The 20547-nt window shown below is 47.5% G+C and overlaps 1 protein-coding gene across 1 annotated transcript in view; it reads right to left on the reverse strand.

Moving 5' to 3' along the window:
• NR4A3 (nuclear receptor subfamily 4 group A member 3) overlaps positions 1 to 17064 on the reverse strand; it is a 29253-nt gene extending 12189 nt beyond the window's left edge. The window contains exons 1-7 of the mRNA XM_079300247.1: positions 16633 to 17064; positions 13965 to 14120; positions 10503 to 11389; positions 8232 to 8361; positions 7106 to 7278; positions 1609 to 1808; positions 265 to 443 (exon numbers count right to left, since the gene is read on the reverse strand). Coding sequence (XP_079156373.1) covers positions 265 to 443; positions 1609 to 1808; positions 7106 to 7278; positions 8232 to 8361; positions 10503 to 11387 — 1567 coding nt within the window. The 5' untranslated portion in view covers positions 11388 to 11389; positions 13965 to 14120; positions 16633 to 17064. The remainder of the gene's footprint in view (positions 1 to 264; positions 444 to 1608; positions 1809 to 7105; positions 7279 to 8231; positions 8362 to 10502; positions 11390 to 13964; positions 14121 to 16632) is intronic.
• Positions 17065 to 20547: the final 3483 nt, after the last annotated feature.

Here is a 20547-nt window from a genome sequence, read left to right on the forward strand (position 1 = left end):
CGAGCTACACAATTTGCTTGGAAGCAGTTTGCTTTATGGAGGCTACTCCAACAAAACAATGAAGCTGCAAAGAAATAGTTAGATTACATTTTAAGAAGGGTATCTGACAGCCTAATGTTATTCCATAATTTCAATATAGTCATGCCAGTGCTTAAAAATCATTATCACTTCACCCTGAATATAGCTAAATTAACTGAAATTGCTTGAATCCAATAAAGCAAAGCACTAGAGTCTAAAGCTTTCTGTCAACAAAGGAGCACTTACCTGTAATCATAGTTAGAGCTGATAGACTTGCTAAGGCTGGGATATCAAGGTTAAGGCTCTTTAAGTTTAAGGAAAAGTCTTTAATAGAGTCGAGCCACTCCCCAAATCCACGAAGGCACTGAAGTCTATGAAGCACGAGTCCATTGCAGAATACAAACTTATCCTCAGCAGTATCAGACCTCAAATAAAAACAATTGAAAAAATTATAAATGCATCTTCTACTTTACAGAAAAATGCATAACCAGTATTGAAGCGTCTGTCATTTAAAATCCAAGGCATATTATCCTGAGACATATGTGGGCATTCACATTTGACAATATGTTTCTCCCTTGGGGCCAAAGTACAACAAACAAGCTTCTGTGATTGCTTACTTGGTAGAGTTATAAGCCTGAGGTTAGCTGTAGCATGTGGTGTAGACTGTCTAATTAGTTAAGATTTTGGTCCTGCCCAAAGGCATAAACAGAGAAGACATTTTGCATTAAATACTGTATGTTTGAACCAAAAGAATACTAAGTGAGTGCATTTTGACATACAAAACTAATAAAAAAGATAGGTTCTGCAACTCTCAGCATTTACTTAGTATCATCTGCATTTTTCGGATTGTAAAAATTGGCAAGGAAAAAACCAATGGAGAGTACACGCAGTAATGCAGGACAATACACATAACTGCCTAAACTATTTTAAATTAAAACCTGTGTGCAAAAGAGAAATTACAGGAAAGCTCTCCTCTTCTTCCTTCTCCTTTACCAATGTTTCTGTTTAAAGAAACACATACAAAGGTCATTTTCCACCTAAATAAACAAGGGCATAACTAAAATCACCAGTCTGCAATTTTGCCTGTGCCTGAAAGTGGATTTGGTAAAGTGTCTTAACTAGTGCTAGACTGACAAACAGCATCTCATTCTATTAAATGGTTTGGTATTAAGAAGAAAACCAACCTGAACAAGATTTTAAATCTTCTTCATCCCTTTCAAAAATAGATGACAAAGGGAAAAGAAAAAAACTTTCATACTTGAAGTGTGTTTCTATATTTCATACTTATGAGTACAAAGCAGACTTGCTCTAATAGTACCTGAGGATCAATTTTGATTACTATGTAGGAAGAAGATGGGATCAAATAATAGAAGCACATTAGTGACATCTATGATCTCTTTTTAAATCATCTTCTTGATTTTTCTTGCTGTGTAAAACAAATTAAACACCATATCCTTTGTATGCAGACATAGCTGATTTTTTTTTTGTACAAATGACAATGTTCAAAGATAGTGCCATATTTATTCCTTAAAAATATTCATGTGGATGACTTTTCACATCATCTTAAGAGGAAATAAAATAAATAGTTACCTGATGGAGAGTCTTAGTACAAACAGCTCCAAAAAAGCTGATTCTATGAGTAATGTCTGATCTTCTTTTGGGAGGTCAGTAAATCCTGGGATTTTTTCTGCCCAGCCTCTAGTTATGTCAATGGAGGCAGTCAGGAGATTATAGAATTGTTGTACATGTTCTGCATCTGTGCCTGCAGCAGCCTGATCAGTGGAACAGTACTAAAATGAAAGTCACAGAAAGCAAGGTTATATGCATTTAAGGGCATTCTGTGAAACATACAGCATTATTTGCCTGACAACATTTCCTTCTGTGGCAAAGCTAGTATTATTTATAAAGGCATAAAAAAATAGGTCTACATCTACCTACTTATTTGGTTACCTACAGGCATTTTGCTATTCAGATATATATTACAAAAATATTTCCATATGCATAGAAATAATTTCATATTTATAACTAAAATATAATATCACATTTTACAAGTGCCTGTATGCTATTATTAAACAGAAATAGAAACCTGGTGGCTAGGATAATTTGCATCACACTAGAAAAGGAACATTATTTAGCTTACTCCAATGAAACACTTTTCCCATTGATGAATTTGTCTCAGTGTGTCGGAAATGCAGATTTCTTCCAAAACCTCACAAAGTGCATTTTATCTGACAGTGATAGAGACACATAAGATAAATCATGTTTTATCTGACACATGCAGCATTGCTTCATTTGAATACAGGATTGGTTCAAAGTAAACCAGCTGCCCCATATCACCTCTTATCCTTCAAATTGAAGCATTTGAGGTTCAGCAGAACCTATTATCTTGCTTATGTGGCCATAACTCTTCCAGGCAACCATTTGACAGTCTCAGCTTGCTCAGCTTCCCTGTGACCCTCTGACAGCTCCCTCCCCACTATCTCCTTCTTCATCACCAGCGGATCCCTGTCACTTCTTCAACACTGCTCTCTCTCTTGACAGAAAATACAACAGGAGCTTTTGTGGCTTAGTCCAATTCTGTGCTTGGAACGTGCTGCTGGTTTTCTGAGCAGGTACTAAATAATGTGGCATTTATTTTAGTAACATCCTCATCATCAGACACCTGCTGGGTTATTTCTGGGAGAGACTTCATAGCCACTTTCTCTTAAGGGTTCAGCCAAAGAAAGGCTGAGGTAGTCTCCACAACTAAAAGAAGCCAGTATACCCTTTGGAATCAACTGCCCACATGAACTTAGGCTTAAGCCCATCAGCCTGAAGGCCACTTTAGCAACTCTCCAAGCCAGAGTGGAAGCAGAAAAAACTCTTTCCCCATCAATAACAGTGGTCTGGCAGCCTGGGAGGACCATATTACAACCATGGGCTGCAGATATCACCCAAGTTGCTAACTTCAATCCAGAAGTCACCTCTGTGCAGAACAGAGAGATGAGGCAGCAAGCAAAACTTCTCAGGTAGCTGTCCTGTACTCTGCCTCTCCTAGCTGGAGCTGGTTGCTGTTGGCAGGTAAGGGATGAAGGACACCATGTCAGAGTGGCTGACTCATGGGAGAATCACAGCAATCCTGGAGACATCTGTCTGTATCTGGGTCCTGGTACTAGCTCCTAGTGACTCTGTTCTGCTTACCCAACCTAACTGCCTGAGTTTCTCATGGTAAGTTCCAGCTCACATGACTAAACAGCCGGTAAAACATGTGCATCCTTCTTATAAAGTTCATATGGAGACAAATTTTGCCTCAGCTGCTCCAAAGGATCCTGTGACACTGAGGCAGGTAGAGGCCATGATACAGAGAAGATGGGGAGCAGCAGTAGAAAAATCTGTATGCTGTATCATTTATGTGTTCAGATCCCCATGTGAATGGAGCAGTTGAGGTTGCTCAAGCAGCAAGAATCAACTATTCCTGACCCTGGACCACAGCAAGATGTACACAGGTCACTAATGGGTAGAAAAAGACAATTTGCTTTTTCAGACACCATCCATGTTCTGCTGCAGAGCATGCCACAATAAGTGTGCATTTTGGCTCTAGGAGATGTGCTTTGCTACACAGGGGCTGACCTATGACTCTTACTACACAGAGAAACTAAACAAGCTGATGGAAACTCCTGCCTCACAACAGGTATTGCTAAGCCAAGGCATATTCTTGATCCTTTGAGCAGTAAAGAAGGAAAAGAAAAGGAAAATAAAAAAGATACTACCCATTCTGAATGGGTTCATTCTAAATATAACTCATCACAACTCAGCATAATTATGCCAGGTGTTAATTTGTTCCCAATATTTATAAAACATTCCTTTGGAAAAAGTAAGGCTAAGTTTTAACATTTTCTAATGAAGCTGAATGCTGCATTATGTTGTGTAACTGTGAATGCTACACTGTGGTTTATCCCACGCTGGGTACTAAATCAAATTAAATGCATCTAAAAAAATTATAACCTGTATTTTTTATTATAGCCTATCCCATGAGAGCAATTTTAGAAGAAAGGTAAAAGATTATATGGAATTGTGTAATTTTTAGCTGCTGCAATACATCACTGCTCACTATAAAGTATTAGCACTTACAGAGTTGTTAAAGTAAAATACTATTTACTTGTAACAGACTTAGGAGGATACAAGTGACCATAAACAATATGTATGTTTCTGTTTCATGCACCATAGTTGTGGGCTTTTTCCATGATTATTTCATGGAGAAGAAGTGATATTTGACCTAACTTGTGACCAAGACAGCTGGCAATCCTGCCCTTGGTCAGGAGGCCACAGGACGGGAGGGCTCCCTCCGATCTGTATTTCTAAACCTGCCCTATGCAAACTGGAGGCAAACCGGGAGAAAGACAAAAGGCAGAGCTCTGCCCCCTCCCTTCCTTGGAGATCCTTTGGCAATTAAATGAAATATGACTGTTACTTAAGGAGGGGGTTGCATGTGCAGCAAGCAACATTAACTTGTATGTTACATCTGAAGAGATTTGGAAAGCCTGAGGTTGGGAAGCTCGACAGAACAACTTAGCTCTGCCCTTTGCCTGCTTTCATCAGTCCTTCATCGACGGCTACAGCTGCAAAAGCCTAACAATAACTTCTCTGCACAGACAAGAGCCTACACTCATTTTTCCAAAAGCCACGCTATGTGCTTCATTTTGTGGCCCAGGAAGGGAGTGATTATTGCCTAAATGCTGCACTCCCCCTCTGAAAAGACAACATTTTGATTTAAGTTGGTGCCTACTCTGCATGAATAAGAATGATAAGATATAGGGTCAGTTTCTCATGTCACTCCCTTAAAAGCATAAACTCAGGGAATTGTACCAGTAAACAGGTGTGAGACCAGACTACGGCCCTTGGCAATTGCCTTTTGAAACCAAGTACCTAAATATACCACCGCTGTGGACTGGTAAGTTAAAACCAGTGCTGAGATGAAAAGCAGCCATATTCTGAACAGAATATGTTTTGGTGTAAAAAGTTTTTAGCTTATGTAATTTATTTTTTGTTTGGTTTTTTTTTTTTTTTCTGGGTTGCTCTGTGTGTGTGTGCATGTTTACAGGGTTTTCTGGAAGGAAGGGATACATGCTTCTCCCTGAAACTTTTATTAGTATTTTCAAGACGGTCAAGATATTACAGCTTGTAAACATGAAGACCATGCTGAACATTAAGGTCATATCTGCAGAAGTGTCAGGTTTGACTCCAAAGCCAGGTTTCCAGATCTGCCCATTTGTGGTGCTCAGCAGGATCAACAGCCTAGCTGAACGTGCCAACGTGTAAGTCAGTTTTTACAGGTAAAATATTCATAGGAATATTTTAGCATTGATGTGTGTTTATGGCATGTTTCATTAAATTCACTGAATTCATTAAATTCAGTTAATCTTGCTCTTTACACAGCATTTGTTTCTGACCTCCCCTAACTTTTCAAAATAAGGGTCTAAGAAAAAAATAAGAATCTACTAATTTCTTGTAGAATATTTTTGTCATTTCAGTACTGCTGGGCATAACAGACTATTATATATTTTAGTGTAAAGAAAAACTTAGATATTAATATATTCTAACAGATAATCATACTTAATCTTTTAGCTACCAAGACTAAATTAATTTACTGTCAATCATATGCTTCCTATAATGTCCAACAAAATTGTTCAGCAATTAAATCTGTGGGTTGTTTTCATTAAAAGAAAAATAATAACTCTAGGACAAAGAAAAGTCACATAAAAGTACATAATTTTTGTTCAGTTTTCTGTAAATGCAAAATAACTTTATATCAATAAATAAATACAAACTATGGCCCCTGGACTCCTGTAATTCTGTGGAACCCAGCAGATTTCTAGCAAAGAGCACAGCTCGTCACACACCCTGGTATTTGCAGAATGATCTTTGAGACATTGTGGGTAAGTTAAGGTACATGTAGATATGGCTAATGCATTCTCCCCATAGTAGGTTGTCAGAAACTGAACAGCTAGATTCTTGATAACAGCTTGAGAAATTATATTATTTAATACTTACAGATTAGTTTGAAGAAAATATGTTACAGCATGCTTTAAATTGCTAAATTATATATATAAGTAAAGTCTAAAATAGCATAATGCTATTTTTATATAATTGCATTAAATATGCTTTAGGATTAAATATTACTTAGCAACAAGTGATAAATGGCCAATGGACTTATTGTTTGAGTACAGCTGCTATTTTTTACAATCTCAAATTTAATCAAATTTCTTTAAGGAGGAAGAATTTGATCTTGTTTTACCATAGCTGTAGTTTTTTTCTTATCCTATATCAACCTGCCTAAAAATTGCATTTAACAAGCCATTTCAATGCTGTATTTTAATAATTACAGAACTTTTTTTTTCAGCTTTCAGAATATTCCATAAATATTTAAACTGAGACTATGATACATTAAAGAACAAGGTTTCAAAATATATAATTTTTGGTAAAGCTTTGCTGCTTTTTCAGAATTTTTATTTTAAAAGTCTTGTTTTAAAAAGATCAGTTTTACTGAAGGAATATTTATGCTAAATTTTATGCAAAGCCTACCCTATTCTCATTTAAATAATGACAAAATTCCTATTGATTTCAACAAGAATGGTCCTATCCATCCAGTGTCACACTCTGCAACCCTTCTATCTGAATATTAGGGAAGTGCTATTAAATTTTAGACTTCAGAAAATGGAAGTTAAGATATCAGACATACTAGTACTGCTCATGGTGGGTTAATGACATCATAATTGATCATGTTTTGGCACATTCTTTTTGCCAGAAGAATGCTCTGTTTATCCATGCATTTTTGCTTTCACTCAGCCACTGAATATACTGCAGATTATTAGATTGTTTTGTGATTGAGATCCTCACAGTGAGCAGTTGCTAACACTAATATCTACCCCACTTCCTTTCCTCTCACTGTCCACCTATCACGAAAAGACAACGGCTGGCTGGACCGATTCCTACCCTCATCCAAATTTCACACTTAATTTCATTTTGGCAAACCAGCTGGTAAGGAGAAATGCAGCTCGCAAATCATTTCTGAGCAGAAAGCAAACAGGGAAAGAAAAGTGAGACCTACTCTTGAATAGTCCAGCTCCCTGGGCGTGGAGTCGGTTAAAGCTCGAACGAGGGCATTCATCATGCTGATGGGAGGAGAGGGTGGGGAGGGCTGAGAGGGTTCTTGCTGTAAGGGGCTCTTTGGTTTGGAAGGCAGCCGACCTCTTCTCCCTTTCAGGCTGTCGGTACGGACAACTAGGTGAAAAAAATCCCAAGGGAATCAGTTGTGAAGGTACCAGCAAATGATGGGTCAGAATGAACACCCTGCTTTCCTTACAGTGACCAGACCAGCAAAAATAAGAGCATTCTCCAGTTTCAGGACATGCTCTTGATGCCTTTGATTGCAAAGGAACACAAATGGCAGCAGAACTGTGTCAGACCTATGATCGTAAGCAGCAATGCAGCTGCTCAGTGAGAGCCCAGCTGTGTTCCTTGTGTCCATGCTTTGTTTGCAGCATGTCAGTGTGTCCGTGCATGTGTGCCCATGACACTCTGCTGAAAAAAAGCTGAATTCTTTAAAACACAGATTTCAGTGTTTCTACTACCAGTGTCCCTTTGAAATGGCAGAGGCATTAATTCAAAGTAATTTTAGCTTTCTTGAAGCATTTGAAAAAATACGGTCACATTGCATAGATTATATTATCCATGTCAAGTATTTGCAATGGGACTGCTCACACAATGTTACATGCATGCTTAAATATTTGCAGAATTGGGACTAATGAGTTGATCCTGTTTCCATTTAAATTAATTGCAAATTTACAATCAGCTTATGGGAATGAAACAAGATCCTATGTCAAAACGCACACAATCCAGTGCAGCCCCCAGTGAGATAACAAGGGGAAGCCAACAGCATTATCGAGCAATGTTCAAAGTTAATAAAGGAGACATTTTAGCCACTGTCAAATTATCCTCTTGTGACCTTGCTGTTCTTGAACTCTGGGGTCTATAGTCTAAATATGATAATAGGGGTGAAAAGCACAAAATCAATACATTTTTACATAAATGCACATATTTTGGGGTAAGTTATGAATCTCATCGCTGTCACATTTATTGTAGAAACATCCATGTTCACACACACACACACGCACAGAGATTCATTACACATAGTATTTTAGTTTTCTGGGATCATAAATAGCCAGAGTCCTTACCTTCTTTAACCATGCCGACACTGAGACACTTCTGGAACCGGCAGTATTGGCATCTGTTACGACGTCTCTTGTCCACTGGGCAGTTTTTATTTGCCAGACAAACATATTTTGCATTTTTCTGAACTGTTCTCTGCGAAAATGCAATACAAAAATAGTAAACTGATCGTTTCTTGAGCAACTTAGAACCTGACAAAATGTGTTTTAATTACAACATGAAAAGTGACAGTGCAATTCATATAATTAGATAAAATTAATTTCCTAACACACTAGCCTGCAGGAAAAACAATTTTATTAGTGCTAGCTGCTGACAATGAAAATCATCTAGGATTGTTCTGAAGCAAGTCTCTGGAGACAGGCAACTTTGAATGATAAAATCATATCTGAAATTACCAGGTCATCACATCTACCTTTGGGGATTAGATTATCTCCGCTTTTAATATCCCTTTGGGAACAATTTTCTACTTGGTTCATTCCCTTGATTATTGCTGACCTTATTAAAATAAAATCAAAATGATCTGCAATGTACTTCTCTTGCTATCACTATTGTTACTCAAATACCACAATAACTGGTTTGGTTAGCCATTAAAATCATCAGGGGAAAAAAAAAAATACCAGAAACCCCTACAAAACATGTTTGGCTAAATACTCTGGGAAAGTTAACCTCACCTGAGGAAAAAAGACAGAATGATAACATAGTTATGCAAATTTAATTAACTCTAAAGTCAGGTTGAAAAAAATAAAACAAAATTAAAATTTGTAAAAATCTGGTAAGCTTTGGAAGAATGCAAAAAATATTAGTGCAAAAAGATACCATGCTGCCATACTTAAAATCAAAGATACATCAATAAATAACATCCAGTAAGGCATTACTAGAAAAGACACTGGGAACAAATTTATCAACTCAACATTCAACATTAAATCTTCACCTGGACTTAAATTAATGGACAAATTTTATTTCATAAATTTGCATTTGTTATCAAATAACAGCCTCAATGTACTAAATATAAGAGATATAGTAAATATTGTTCATTGTGATTTGGAACTGAAAACAATTTGATTTTGCAGAATAAGCAAACTCACAGATATGCTATTGATTTCCATAGGGGCAGGTTTGGGATAATAAGAGCTGCTATTTCCTTGTTATTTCTGTTCCCTTTTCTAGTTGTATTTAAATAAAAAAATTAATTTTATAGGAAACATATGTTACCATGTGGTCAAAGGATTATTATTAAGTAATACTGACAGCTCCGCCTATAATAAAAAAATGTTGTAAGCCCTCCCCCAAATATTTTGTGACTGTTTTTGTTGCCATTGTGTCTTCTACCAGAACAGCAGCCCAACTGCTATCTTAGCAAGAAGAAATAGACAAAATCAATACTAAACGTTTAAAATCTTAACCTTGTTGCCCAGAACCATTCTACCAAAAGACAATCACAAATTTTTCACTTGAACAACCTATTTCTGAAATTACTAATTAATAATTCTGGAATCTGGACTCAGTCTGCTGAAAGGAAATTACAAAGCCCCCAAACCTAATATCAAAAGACCATATTAATCTCTTGAAAATGTAAGCACAAAGTTTCCACTGAGAAACTGCTGTGTGTAAGTTATTTGTGTTGCTACTCAGCTGCATAGCTGCCTTCACTGCAGAGCAGGCAGCAGGACCCTGAGCAGTGCTTAGTCACTCTCTGCAGGCAGCATTCCCCCGGTGAGGAGTCCCCTGGCTCCTGAGCTGCAGGGCAATGACAAGGCAGCAGCCAAAAGCTACTGCAAGTGCTTGGGCTGGTCCCACCAGTTTCGTCCTGGTGCTGACCACCCTGCGCTCCTCACGCCAACCGGACACAAACGGCACCGCTGCCGCCACCTAAAATAATAAGCGGGCTTGGCGATTTCACAGCTTCTTTTCTCATCTAAAAACAAAGTATAATTGGAATTGGTGACTGAGGAAAACCCAAACTGAATGTACTCCAGATGAGTTTTTCTACAGAATAAATACAGTTTATAGCTTAAACTGGGGTGACCTATGTTTCATTGAAAGAGAGATGTGGTTCCCCAGGTCACCACCATGGCCTTTTCTCAGCAGAGACTGGCTGATCTTTTTATCTTACAAAAGGCTTTCCTTCTTCAAAAACTTTAGGTGCCCTTTCCACCCTGCTGGGAAGTTTTAACACACCCTGAAGCCCCGGGTCAGGACCAAGAGCGTGTGAGGACAGGCGGGTGGGAAGAGAGCTGGGAGCGAGCAGGGAGGGGAGCGCAGCGCGGAGCTCTCACCTTGAAAAAGCCCTTGCAGCCCTCGCATGTCCGCACGCCGTAGTGCTGGCAGGCGGCATTGTCTCCACAGACGGCGCAGGTGCCTTCCCCGGACGAGGAGCTCCTGCTGGGCGGGGACGGCAGGCCGCTGCTGCCGCTGCCGCTGCTCTCGCCCATCAGGCCGGAGGCGGCTGCGTTGAGGCCGAGCGGTGAGAAGGCTAAGGTGGCTGGTCTCTTGGCCAGGTGGAGCCCGTAGGAATGGCCCTCCATGGGAGCCTGGCTGGCGGCGGGCCTGTCGGAGCCCAGCGGCAGGCTCAGCGAGGCCGGGTCGTAGCACATGTGAGCGGCCGCGGACGGCGTGTGCGGAGGCGAGTGCTTGAAGTGGAAGAGAGGGAAGCGCGGAGGCACGGTCTTCATGGGGGCGGCGTCCATCAGGTGGCCGGGAGGCAGGCAGGTCTGCGTGGGCTGCAGCGGCGGCTCGTCCCACAGGCCCTGGTGAGCGGGGAAGCCGGGTGTGGTGGGCGTGGAGGGTGGAGATTGCTTGAAGTACATGGAAGTGCTGGGCATGCCCTCGTCTGTGGATGGGGGCAGCGAGGGCTGGTATGGGGACAGCCGGGTGTCTTCCATCTTTATGAGGGGCCTCTGGCCAGAGGAGGCAGTTTGCATTTGGTAGAGGCAGGAAGGCTTGAGCTCATAGCTGCCGGAGTAACCCTCCATAAAGGTGCTGAAGCTGGGAAGGGAGGTGGTGGCAGTGGCAGTAATTTCGGTACTGCTCAGGTCCATGGTCAGCTTGGCATAGTCAGGGTTCATGATGTCTGAGCTGTACTCCGAGCCATAGGCGTAGGTCTGCGATGCATAATTCGAGCCGGGCGGTGAAGGGCTATACTGCGCTTGCACACAGGGCATATCTGCAAGGGCAAAGGGCACGTCAACAACGGGCCCAGCGCGCCAGGCCGTGGCCCAGGCCCTCACAAACTGCTTTCCTAGGAGCTTTCCCAGAGCCCGCATGGGCACCCGGCTCCCATTCGGACATTTAAATTAGCCTCGAGCCTTTTCCTTTCGACACGAAATAGGCATCAGGGACCAACTAAGCATTCCTTACTATGGAGCCTGCTCTCGTCTAGTCAAGGGAGAAACTCACATTTATACCAGTGTCAGTGAGAGAAGAACCCATCTCAAGCTGCCCTACATCTGCTGCTTAATATACATAGGTGCCAATGAGAATTAGGTAAGCAGAATGAGAACAGTTTATGATTCTAAATCTATCTCTGTGTGCATGCAATCATGCTGTAAAATTTTCATGAAGGGTAAACGAGATTATCAAATGCATACTATTAAAAATTATATCTCTTTTAAAAGAAGCAGAATCTGCAGTGCATGTCAGAGGAATTACTCAAATCACAAGGTTTGCTACTCAGGACTTGCAAACATCAATTTCGCTCACTCAGCTCTGGACCTTTGAAGAACATTTCTGGTCAGCTAATAATTTAAGGTTGCTGTCTCATTATTAGTTTTAAGGCTTATCTCTGGTAGAATGTTCTCCTTTAAAAAGTGGAGGGAACAACATCCCTTTCAATTTGCAAAAATGTAGGATAAAATGTATGTGGTATTTATGTTTTCATGGGAAAGCAAGCTTGAGGCCAGAAATACAGTTGGTTTTATTCATTAGTCATGAACCTTAATGCAGGTCAGTGATAGCTGGTATGGTTGAAGCAACACAGTGCCTGGCTAAAAAGATCTGATTGTTATTTTCTTTTACGTTTCCTACTAGTCTGCCATATAATTTGCTGGTCACAGGAAATAATAGACCCAATTCTGCAATTCACTGAGGTTTGCCTGACTAAACACTGTGAGATTCTAGGCCAATATTTGCAACTTGAACTAAAAGTGTGTGGTGTATTTTGGTTCCACAGCAGAGGAATAAAATGCATCAATTAGTTTAAATCCTCTCATAAGAAGAAAAGTAAATATGGATAAAATGTATATCAAAATTAAGTGCAGTTCATCTCTTCTTAATCATGGTAATTTATATTCCAGAAGCACTTGAGAAATAATTCATGTTAAAAAAAAACCCCAAACTTGCCTTGAAAATAATGAGGCTTTCCTCATTATTTTAAGAACTCTTTTCACTTACAATTTTAAAATAGTCACTCCTGGCATGCAGGAATCCACATAATTTGTGTTAAATCAACTTTTAATTCTTTCCTGCTCGCTTTGCAGATAAACATATTTAAACTAAGCACCAAATTTGAATTATCACGCTGTCACAAACCATTCACATCTTTCTTCGTCTCGAGAAAACACTAAAATCTGAGAAAAAAAAAAAATCAGTGCTGTTTCCTGAAAATAAGACCTTCCTTGCCTTAAATCCAAAAGGCTTGAAAAAGAAGAAGGCAGGACAACCCTCCCCCAAGCCTTCCCTCCCAATGTTATTTATGTATTATTCTAGTATTCTCTTTTTTTTTCCCCTGTCAATTTCTGTCCATGCCATTCCACGCACACACATTTCCTGGCAAGTCGTATCACTAGCATTTGTTAGTTTAAGGACTGGCTGTTAAAACATCAGTGCTTTATCAAATAAAAAGGGAAAGAAATTCTTTCCACACACCTCCACTGAGAACTGACGGAGAAACACAACAGAGTGAGTTCACAGTTAATGTCACAAGTGGACATGCTGATACACAGCTCTATGGAGGAAAAAGCTTTTTGGCTAGCTCAGAAAATGAGCAGGAGTTCAAGGGAACAGATCGTTGTGCCTTTTTTTTTCTGCATTTCTCTGAGCATAACAGAGTTATGCCACTGAATTCTGTGCAAAGTGGAGTATAAAAACAGAAGTCTAAAATAACTCTGACCGGAGGACTGAAAAAATATCCCTAACCTAAAGGTCTGGTCTCTCCTGGCTCTGTGGGACTCCTCCTACCTCGCCTTTTGCCAGCGCACTTGTCTGTGTCTAACCCCTACTTTTCCACTTAGGGCACCAGTATTAATTCCCCTGCAAAGTAAATAACCTGGGATTTATTTTCTTTATCCAACAATATTAAAACAAGAAAAGAAAAGTCCCCACAGGAGGTGCATTGAAGAGCAGCCTGTCATCAAAACCCAAATGAATGGGTAAAAACATCAGAGCAGGGACATTAGGAGCTATTACCACGGCGTTCTGCTTTCTTTGAGAGAACTTGGGGTAAAGGATGCCCAGCTTAACGCCAGGCAAGCTGTGCTCCTCACAGGGACACTAGCACCCCCAACCAGCTTCCCCTTAATTCTGGCACATCTTTGGCGAGTGGCTCGCAACCCCGTGTGCCCAGGCACGGCAGCGCCAAAAGCGCTGCGCAAGGCATGCGCTGCTCTGATCCTTTTGGGATTTAAGCTCCCCGGGACGTCGGGGGCCGATGATGCCAAAGGGATTTGGGAAGGATAGGGGCCGCGCCAGGAGCTCCCGCAGCCCTCTCCTCCTCCTGCCCTTGTCCCGGAGCGGCAGCTTACCTGGTGGGTATCTTGCGCGCTGAATGGTGGGGCTGGAGGTGCGGACGGAGGCGGCGGCGGGCGGCGGCGGCGGCGGGGTGGGTGCCGGCTGGGACCTCTCGGCGGAGGCGGGCCCGGGGCCTGGCCTGGGCGGGGGGCGCTCTTCCGACCCGGGCTCTGTCCGCCGGCAGAGAGACAAGGCACAGTCAGGGGCGGCGGTGCCCGGCGGGGCAGAGGGCAGCCCCCGCCTCCCCCCCGGCGCGGCGCCTCGGGGGGACGTGGGGGGACCGTCCCCCGCCATCGCACGGCAACCCCCCGCCTCGTCCCGAGGGTGGCAAGAGGGAGCCGGCCGGGAAGCGCATTCCTGCCGGCTCCCGGTCCCTCATCACACAAAAGGCAGAGAGCACGGGGCTGGGACAACCGAGCCGCCGGTTTGTTCTCCTGGAGAAAGCAAGAGGAGAACCCCGGGCGGGGTGACTACAACAAGCGGGACATCATCCCCGAGCGTCCACTTCTCCGTGAGAACTTTTTTTGGGATGCAGAGACCTGGGAAAAGCAGGCTGGGAGTTTCTATGCAAGGTGCCGGCCAGACTTAAGGGGTGTCCTGCCGGCCCGGCTAAAACTAACCCTGTGCGGTGTCTCCGGGCCCATCATCGCCGGCACGGGGGAGGGAGCGCAGCCCAGCCGCCTCCCCCCGACCCTCCGGGCGCTGCCAGCCGGGCTCCGCGGCAGCGCGGGGGATGCGCGGCCGCGCCGGCCCCTGCCCACGGGAGCCGCTCCCCGGCGACTCTTTCTCCCGCTCCTTGTCTTTCTTTCGCCTTCCCCGCGCCCCTCGCCTTTGAGCCCCCGCCAGCTCCCGGGGTGTTAAGCGCCTGTCAGCTCATCCCTTTCTCTCCCGAGGGTTTTGTTCCCTCACGAGCTCCTGCGAGGCGGTTTCCCGCTCGGCGCGGAGCGCCCTAGGGCTCCTCTCTGCCCCCCCGAGCCGCCGGTTACCTAGAGACACTCGCTGCGCTTTTAACCACGCAGCACCCCTCCGGGCTGCCGCCGCCCGAGCCAGGAGCGCAGGGCCGTAAGGGCTGTAAATTAGGAGGAAATAACTACCCTTGTCAAAGCTCTTTTCTTCCTCCGTGCACTTTACATTCAGCCCCGAGTGACACCCCTCCCCACCCTGTAATTCGAGGAGGAAACCGTGAAATACTCCATTGTGATTGTGACTTCTTCAGGCGAGTTTCGAAACCTTCATTTACCCGTGAGGGACTGCGGAGGGGGAAGCTCCATTCAATTAAAAAGTTTCGTGCTGGATTTCCACCGCCAGTTAGCTGGCGATTTTTTTTTTTTTTTTTTTTTTTTTTTGGGGGGGGGGTATGTGGGAGGGATCGCCCCGAGCCGCACGGTCACTCCAGCAAATATCCACGAGATCGCGTGAGATTCACCTCCGAAGAAACCGTCTGGTCTGGTTTAGTCCATTGTTTTTTACCGGGGCTTGACTCCAGCATACAACGGTCTCCACGGAGGAGAGAAAAATAGGGCGAAGAATGTAATCGAGTGAAGCGGCTTGGATAAAAGTTAGCGATTCATTCCCAAACTTTTTTTTTTTTTCCCAGAAGAAAAAAAATCCTATTCCTACACACCAATTCCCCTACATAAAACCGTGTTTTACTCCCTTTCCCTGTGAAATGTCCTCGCACAGATTCCATCGTATCCAAAAATTGCAAGTTAAGTAACAACGTTCTTAACTAGCCGCGCTAAGGTGAGCGGCATCTCCGCCCGGGACAGACTATCGCGATAATGCTGCCCCGACAACTGTCCCTGCACATAATATCACAACCCAACGCCCGCGCTTTCTCGCCTCTTTCCAAGACTGAAACTTCTTTCGCAGCTATTAAGGCAAGAAGGCAAAGGCGAGAGGCGCCGCGGGGGCAGGGAGCGGGGCAGCGGCGGCGCAACCCAGCGTCCCCGCACGGTACCGCCCGTGCCGGGGCACCGCGGCCCCTCGTTACCACTTCTGACCTCCAAAGGGAAAAGTGCACATTTCCGAGGAGCAGATGCCGGGCAGACGTGCCGTGCAAACATCCCGTCTCATTTCAATACAATATGTCACATTCCAGCAATTACCTCTTGGGCGAGCTCTTTGGGCTGCCGAGGGGAGCTATTGCCTCCCAAAGTGAGATGAGCTCAACCTGCCTCGCCGTCCCTATTAGACAGCTGAACTTGTGCAAACAGAACCACCTATTTCCCAAGCGCGGCTAAAGGAAGGAGACAAATTGCTGCCATTCATCACCGGCGCTGTAAACTCCCCGCCGCCGCCGGCAGCATCATTTCCATGACAACAACTAGCAGAAATACCTTAGTACCACCGGCTCCGGCTCCCGCTCCCGCTCCGCTCAAGCACAGCCCTCCCGTTTGCGAGGGGCAGCAGTGCCCCGCGCACGGCAGGAGTTGCCGAGAAAGCAGCGAGGCTCGGAAGACAAGCGGCAATTGAGCATCCACGGGGAGGATGGGGGAGGAGGGGGGGAAGGTGAGGGAAAAGTTTCAGCGAGAGCCCGGCACGGCAGCGCGTCGGCTGAGCCGCATCGCTCGCCGCCGGCATCTCCCCAGCATCTCTACCCCGGCGGCGTAACTTTCATGGAGTGGGGACATGCCGCGCTGTCCCTATCCCTCAGCCGCTCCCGTTCACTCGCATACGTACTCGGTTGCTGTGGAGGTTCCGTCTTTACATCTAGTTTGTAGGTGCCCGCTTCCTTAAAGGCGTGTGTAGGCGCTGTCCAGCGGCAGGATCCGAGACACAAAATCCCTCAGACTCCGGGTAGCTGCAGGTCCAGAGGGTGCGTTATCCCGAGGCATGGAAAAGGGTTGAAAAAGCCTGAGGAGCCAGGAGCCCGTCCCCGGGCGAAGGGAGGGAGTGAGCAGGCGGGCGGGCGAGGGATGCCGAGTGGCCGCCGCCGCCGCGATGTGCCTTTGTGTGTGTGCGGCGGGAGCCGGGCCGGGACCTGTGCCCGCGTCCCGGTGCGAGTGCCCCGGGGTGCGCGTGTGCCTGCGCCGGAGAGAGGGGACGGAGGCGCCTCTCTGCGCTGCTCTCCCGCTCCCTCTCTCTGAACGTCATTTATGTGAGAGGAGCCCTAGCGGCCTCTCCATAGAGCGGCTGGAATGCGAAACGTCAATAGTGACGCCATGGGAGCCTGACGCTACTGACCCCCCCCCCCCCCGCCCCAGTGTGTGCGCCGCGCTCCCGCCGCACCGCGCCGCGCCGAGCCGTGCCGTGCACAGCCGCGAGGTGCGGAGCGCTGCGGAGCTCCGGCAAAGCCGCGCTGAGCCGCCGGCAGCGGGACGGCACGGCCGGCAGCCTCGGAGTGCCTGCCCGCCGCAGCCTGGCGAGTCCTTCCCAAGTCTGATCGTAATAGTATTAATAATAATTATTATTATTATTATGAAGATAGCGATAATAACAAAATTATTATATCTTTATTTAAGTGGCTCAAATGAAAAGAGCTTTGCTTGGTTACTTAGTGGAACTTTTAGGATGACTTAATAAAGGTTTCTTTCACTTTTATATTTTTAATATTTTAAACGTATTTTCTTTTTGTCTTTTAAATTTTTACCACTTATTTTCTCTTCTCCCACTTTTTACTTTTTTTTTTTTCCATTTTCCCCCCCTTTTTTCATTCTTTTTCTTTTCTTTCGAAACTTTCCAGTGCGCAGGAGCAAGGAGCAGGTTGCGAGAGGCGCCGCTCACAACAGCGGGCATTAGTGCGAGCGGCCCTGAGAAGCGTCCGGGCTGCCGCCTGCTTGTGACTGCCTGTGTCCGTGTGTCTGCCCGGGGCACCGGGCTGGCGGCGGACGACTCCCCGGCTGTCTCCACAGGCAGCAGCCGCCCGCCGCCGTGCCCGGTGCCGTGTTTACATCCACCGCCGGCAGCCTGGGTGTTCGCGACTGTCACCGCAGCCGTGACGGCCGGTGCCCCGCTTGTGCTTCGCACAGAGGGACTCCGCTAAACGAGATTTCCCGCCGGGACGGGAGCCGGGGGGCACGAGGCCCCTGCCGCCCCGAGGAGGAGGGACCGGCGGCAGCGGCGGCACTTTCGCTTTGCCTCTCGCGGCACCATCCCGCCGCCGGCACCGCCGCGGAGCGTGCTCCCCTCCCCGGGAGGCAAAGCCGAGGCAGGCGCAGGGCTCGGCGCACGCCGCGGACCGGCGGAGCGGCGGCAACGTCCGACCCCGGGATCCCCTTCCCGAGGCGGTGCGTGTCGTCTTTCCGCGGGCGCCGGGGCGTCCCTCGCTCCCTCCCTCCAGGACCGCGGCTCTGCCAGACCCCGCTCCCCCCGCGGGGGAACCCGCCGGGCTCCCCGCGCGGCCGCGCTTCCCCTCCGGACGCCGCCGGCCCCCGGCGGGGGCCAGTCCGCGCCCCCACGTCACCGCCCTCGTGCCGCCGCCGCGGCCAATCCACGCACAGGACGCGGCGGGCCCCGTTCCGAGGGGCGGGGCGCGGCGGAGCTGACGCACGGCGGCCGCGTCATTGACGCAAGCGGCGTTGCTAAATTTAGCCGCGCCGGGCCCCGCGCGAGGCGCTCGGGATCGCGCGCGAGGCAGAGGGCGGGGCCGGAGCCCATTGAGCGGCGGCGGCGGCGGGCGGGCGCGCGGGGCTATTTTTGGGACACCCCCCCTTTCGCCCCCCCCGTTTGTGATCCGGCCAAACCAAATATAGATGCGGGCGGGTATTTATAGTGCCGGCGAGTCCCATTGTCGTGGGGCCACGCCCCCGCCCGGCTTCCTCTGCGCAGGGGGTGGGGTGCAGGGCAGCGCACGGGGACCCCTGCGCGCACACCCATCCTCTCGGCAGCCCCCCCCCCCCCCCCCCCCCCCCGCGGGGGGGAAAGCCGGACGGCGGTGTTGGGGGGCAGACCCGGCTCCCATCAAAATAAAAAAAAAGTCTCTTGGTGGCTGTGGCTGGAGTTCCCCTCTGCGCGGCCGACTCGGTGCGATTCCCTCGTTGCAGTGCGCTGACTTCCCATCGCATCGCATGCCATCCCTGCACGGCTCCCGGCGAGCCACTGTTGACATTCCCGAGCCGAGCCCAGAGCCCGCGGCGCGGGGGGTGGTGGTGCGGAGGCGGCGGAGGGGATGGAGGCAGGATCACCCCCCGCCCCGCCGGAGAGGGACACGCGTGGCAGCGCGGGGTGTTTCCGCGGCGGGGATGCCCCGCTCGGTCGGCCGCGGCGGGGATACCCCCTGCCTGACGCAACGGAGCGGAGCAGGGGCGGCGGCGGGCACAGCGCATAGCGCCGCGGTGACCTCATGGCAGAAGCGGCGCTGGTTGGGAGTCTTCCCTCCGCCCCCCCTGCGAACCAGCCCTTCCTCCCCTCCCGACTGTTGAGTAAGCGCCGGGAGAAGCGAAAATGCCATGACGGGCCGGTGCACTCATCCCCGGTGCTGACACGGCGCGACAAGGGAGATTCCCTTTGATGCCGCTGCCGGCGTGGGCGGCTGAGGGCAAGGGAGGAGACACAGAGAGAGGGTGGCACTTTCCGCCCACCCCTCACCCGGGGCACTGGCCCCGATAAAAATACTCCGCTTTCCATGCTGTCATTTCTCCGCTGCATCTCGGCCTCTCTGCTGGGAAAGGGACTCCGCAGAGCGCCGCCGCCCTCCGGGCCCCTCGCCCCGCTCCGGGCGGGCTGTCCCTGAGAGGGGTATAAAGTTCCAGCGTCATCCCGAAACTCGCAGCTCCGAACTAAAAGTGTGTGCAAGAACAAAACGTCGGTGCCAGGTGGACTGTCCTAGAAACCGTATTGCCCCCCCCCGCCTTTCCTCCCCCGGGTACTCCGTGCAACTTCGCAGCTTCCTCGAGCTGTTCCTGTCTCCCACGACGTGAAAATATCGTCATGCAAGAAAGCTAAAAAAAAAACCCCAACCAACAAAACCCACTCCAAACCCAAAACCGTCGGCAAGAGTGTTTTTAAAGCCTTTAAAATAATCTTTGAGGTGCTATTTAAAGAACAGGAAATGGGATGTTTGGAGAAAATGATTAGAAAGTGGCACTGAGTGCGGTATGTGCCTCGGGCAGATGCGGGTGTTGTGCAGGGAGCCGGGCACTTGCTCACCGCTCCAAGGCAGCGGTCCCCTCTAGGGAGAGCACGGTCTGCTGTCCTGCAGTTATTTATGACATGAGAGGTCACTCACTATACGCTGCGTGCTTCCCATGAGGCGAAAAGGAAGTTCTTCGTGCAAGGAACTCCCAATCCATTAAGCATTAACACCGGGGCTGGGGGCGGGGAGAGATAAGGGGACAGGAAAAACAGTAGGCAAATTGTCTAACTGGTGTGTACATAGCTCGCTTCGCTGGAGGCGGCGGTGCAGGAGTGAGGGCCAGGAGGATGTCATTCCCAGGGCTTACTGGATAACTCGAAATCATAAAACCAGGTGCTGCAACAACAGGAGGAAGCCTGCAGCAGTATGAAGGAGGCCTTGGGTGAAATAAAGCTCCAGGAAGTGGGGAAGGTTGTTGAGGGGTGTTTGCTGAGTGCTGCCAGAGTTGGGGAAACTGAAGACTGGGAGCAGACAGTGTGAAGAGTCTGAGAGATTCACCTCCAGTACCCACCCACACGTTT

Source organism: Erithacus rubecula (assembly GCF_903797595.1).
Source record: "Erithacus rubecula genome assembly, chromosome: 3".
In the NCBI taxonomy this organism is placed as follows: domain Eukaryota; kingdom Metazoa; phylum Chordata; class Aves; order Passeriformes; family Muscicapidae; genus Erithacus; species Erithacus rubecula.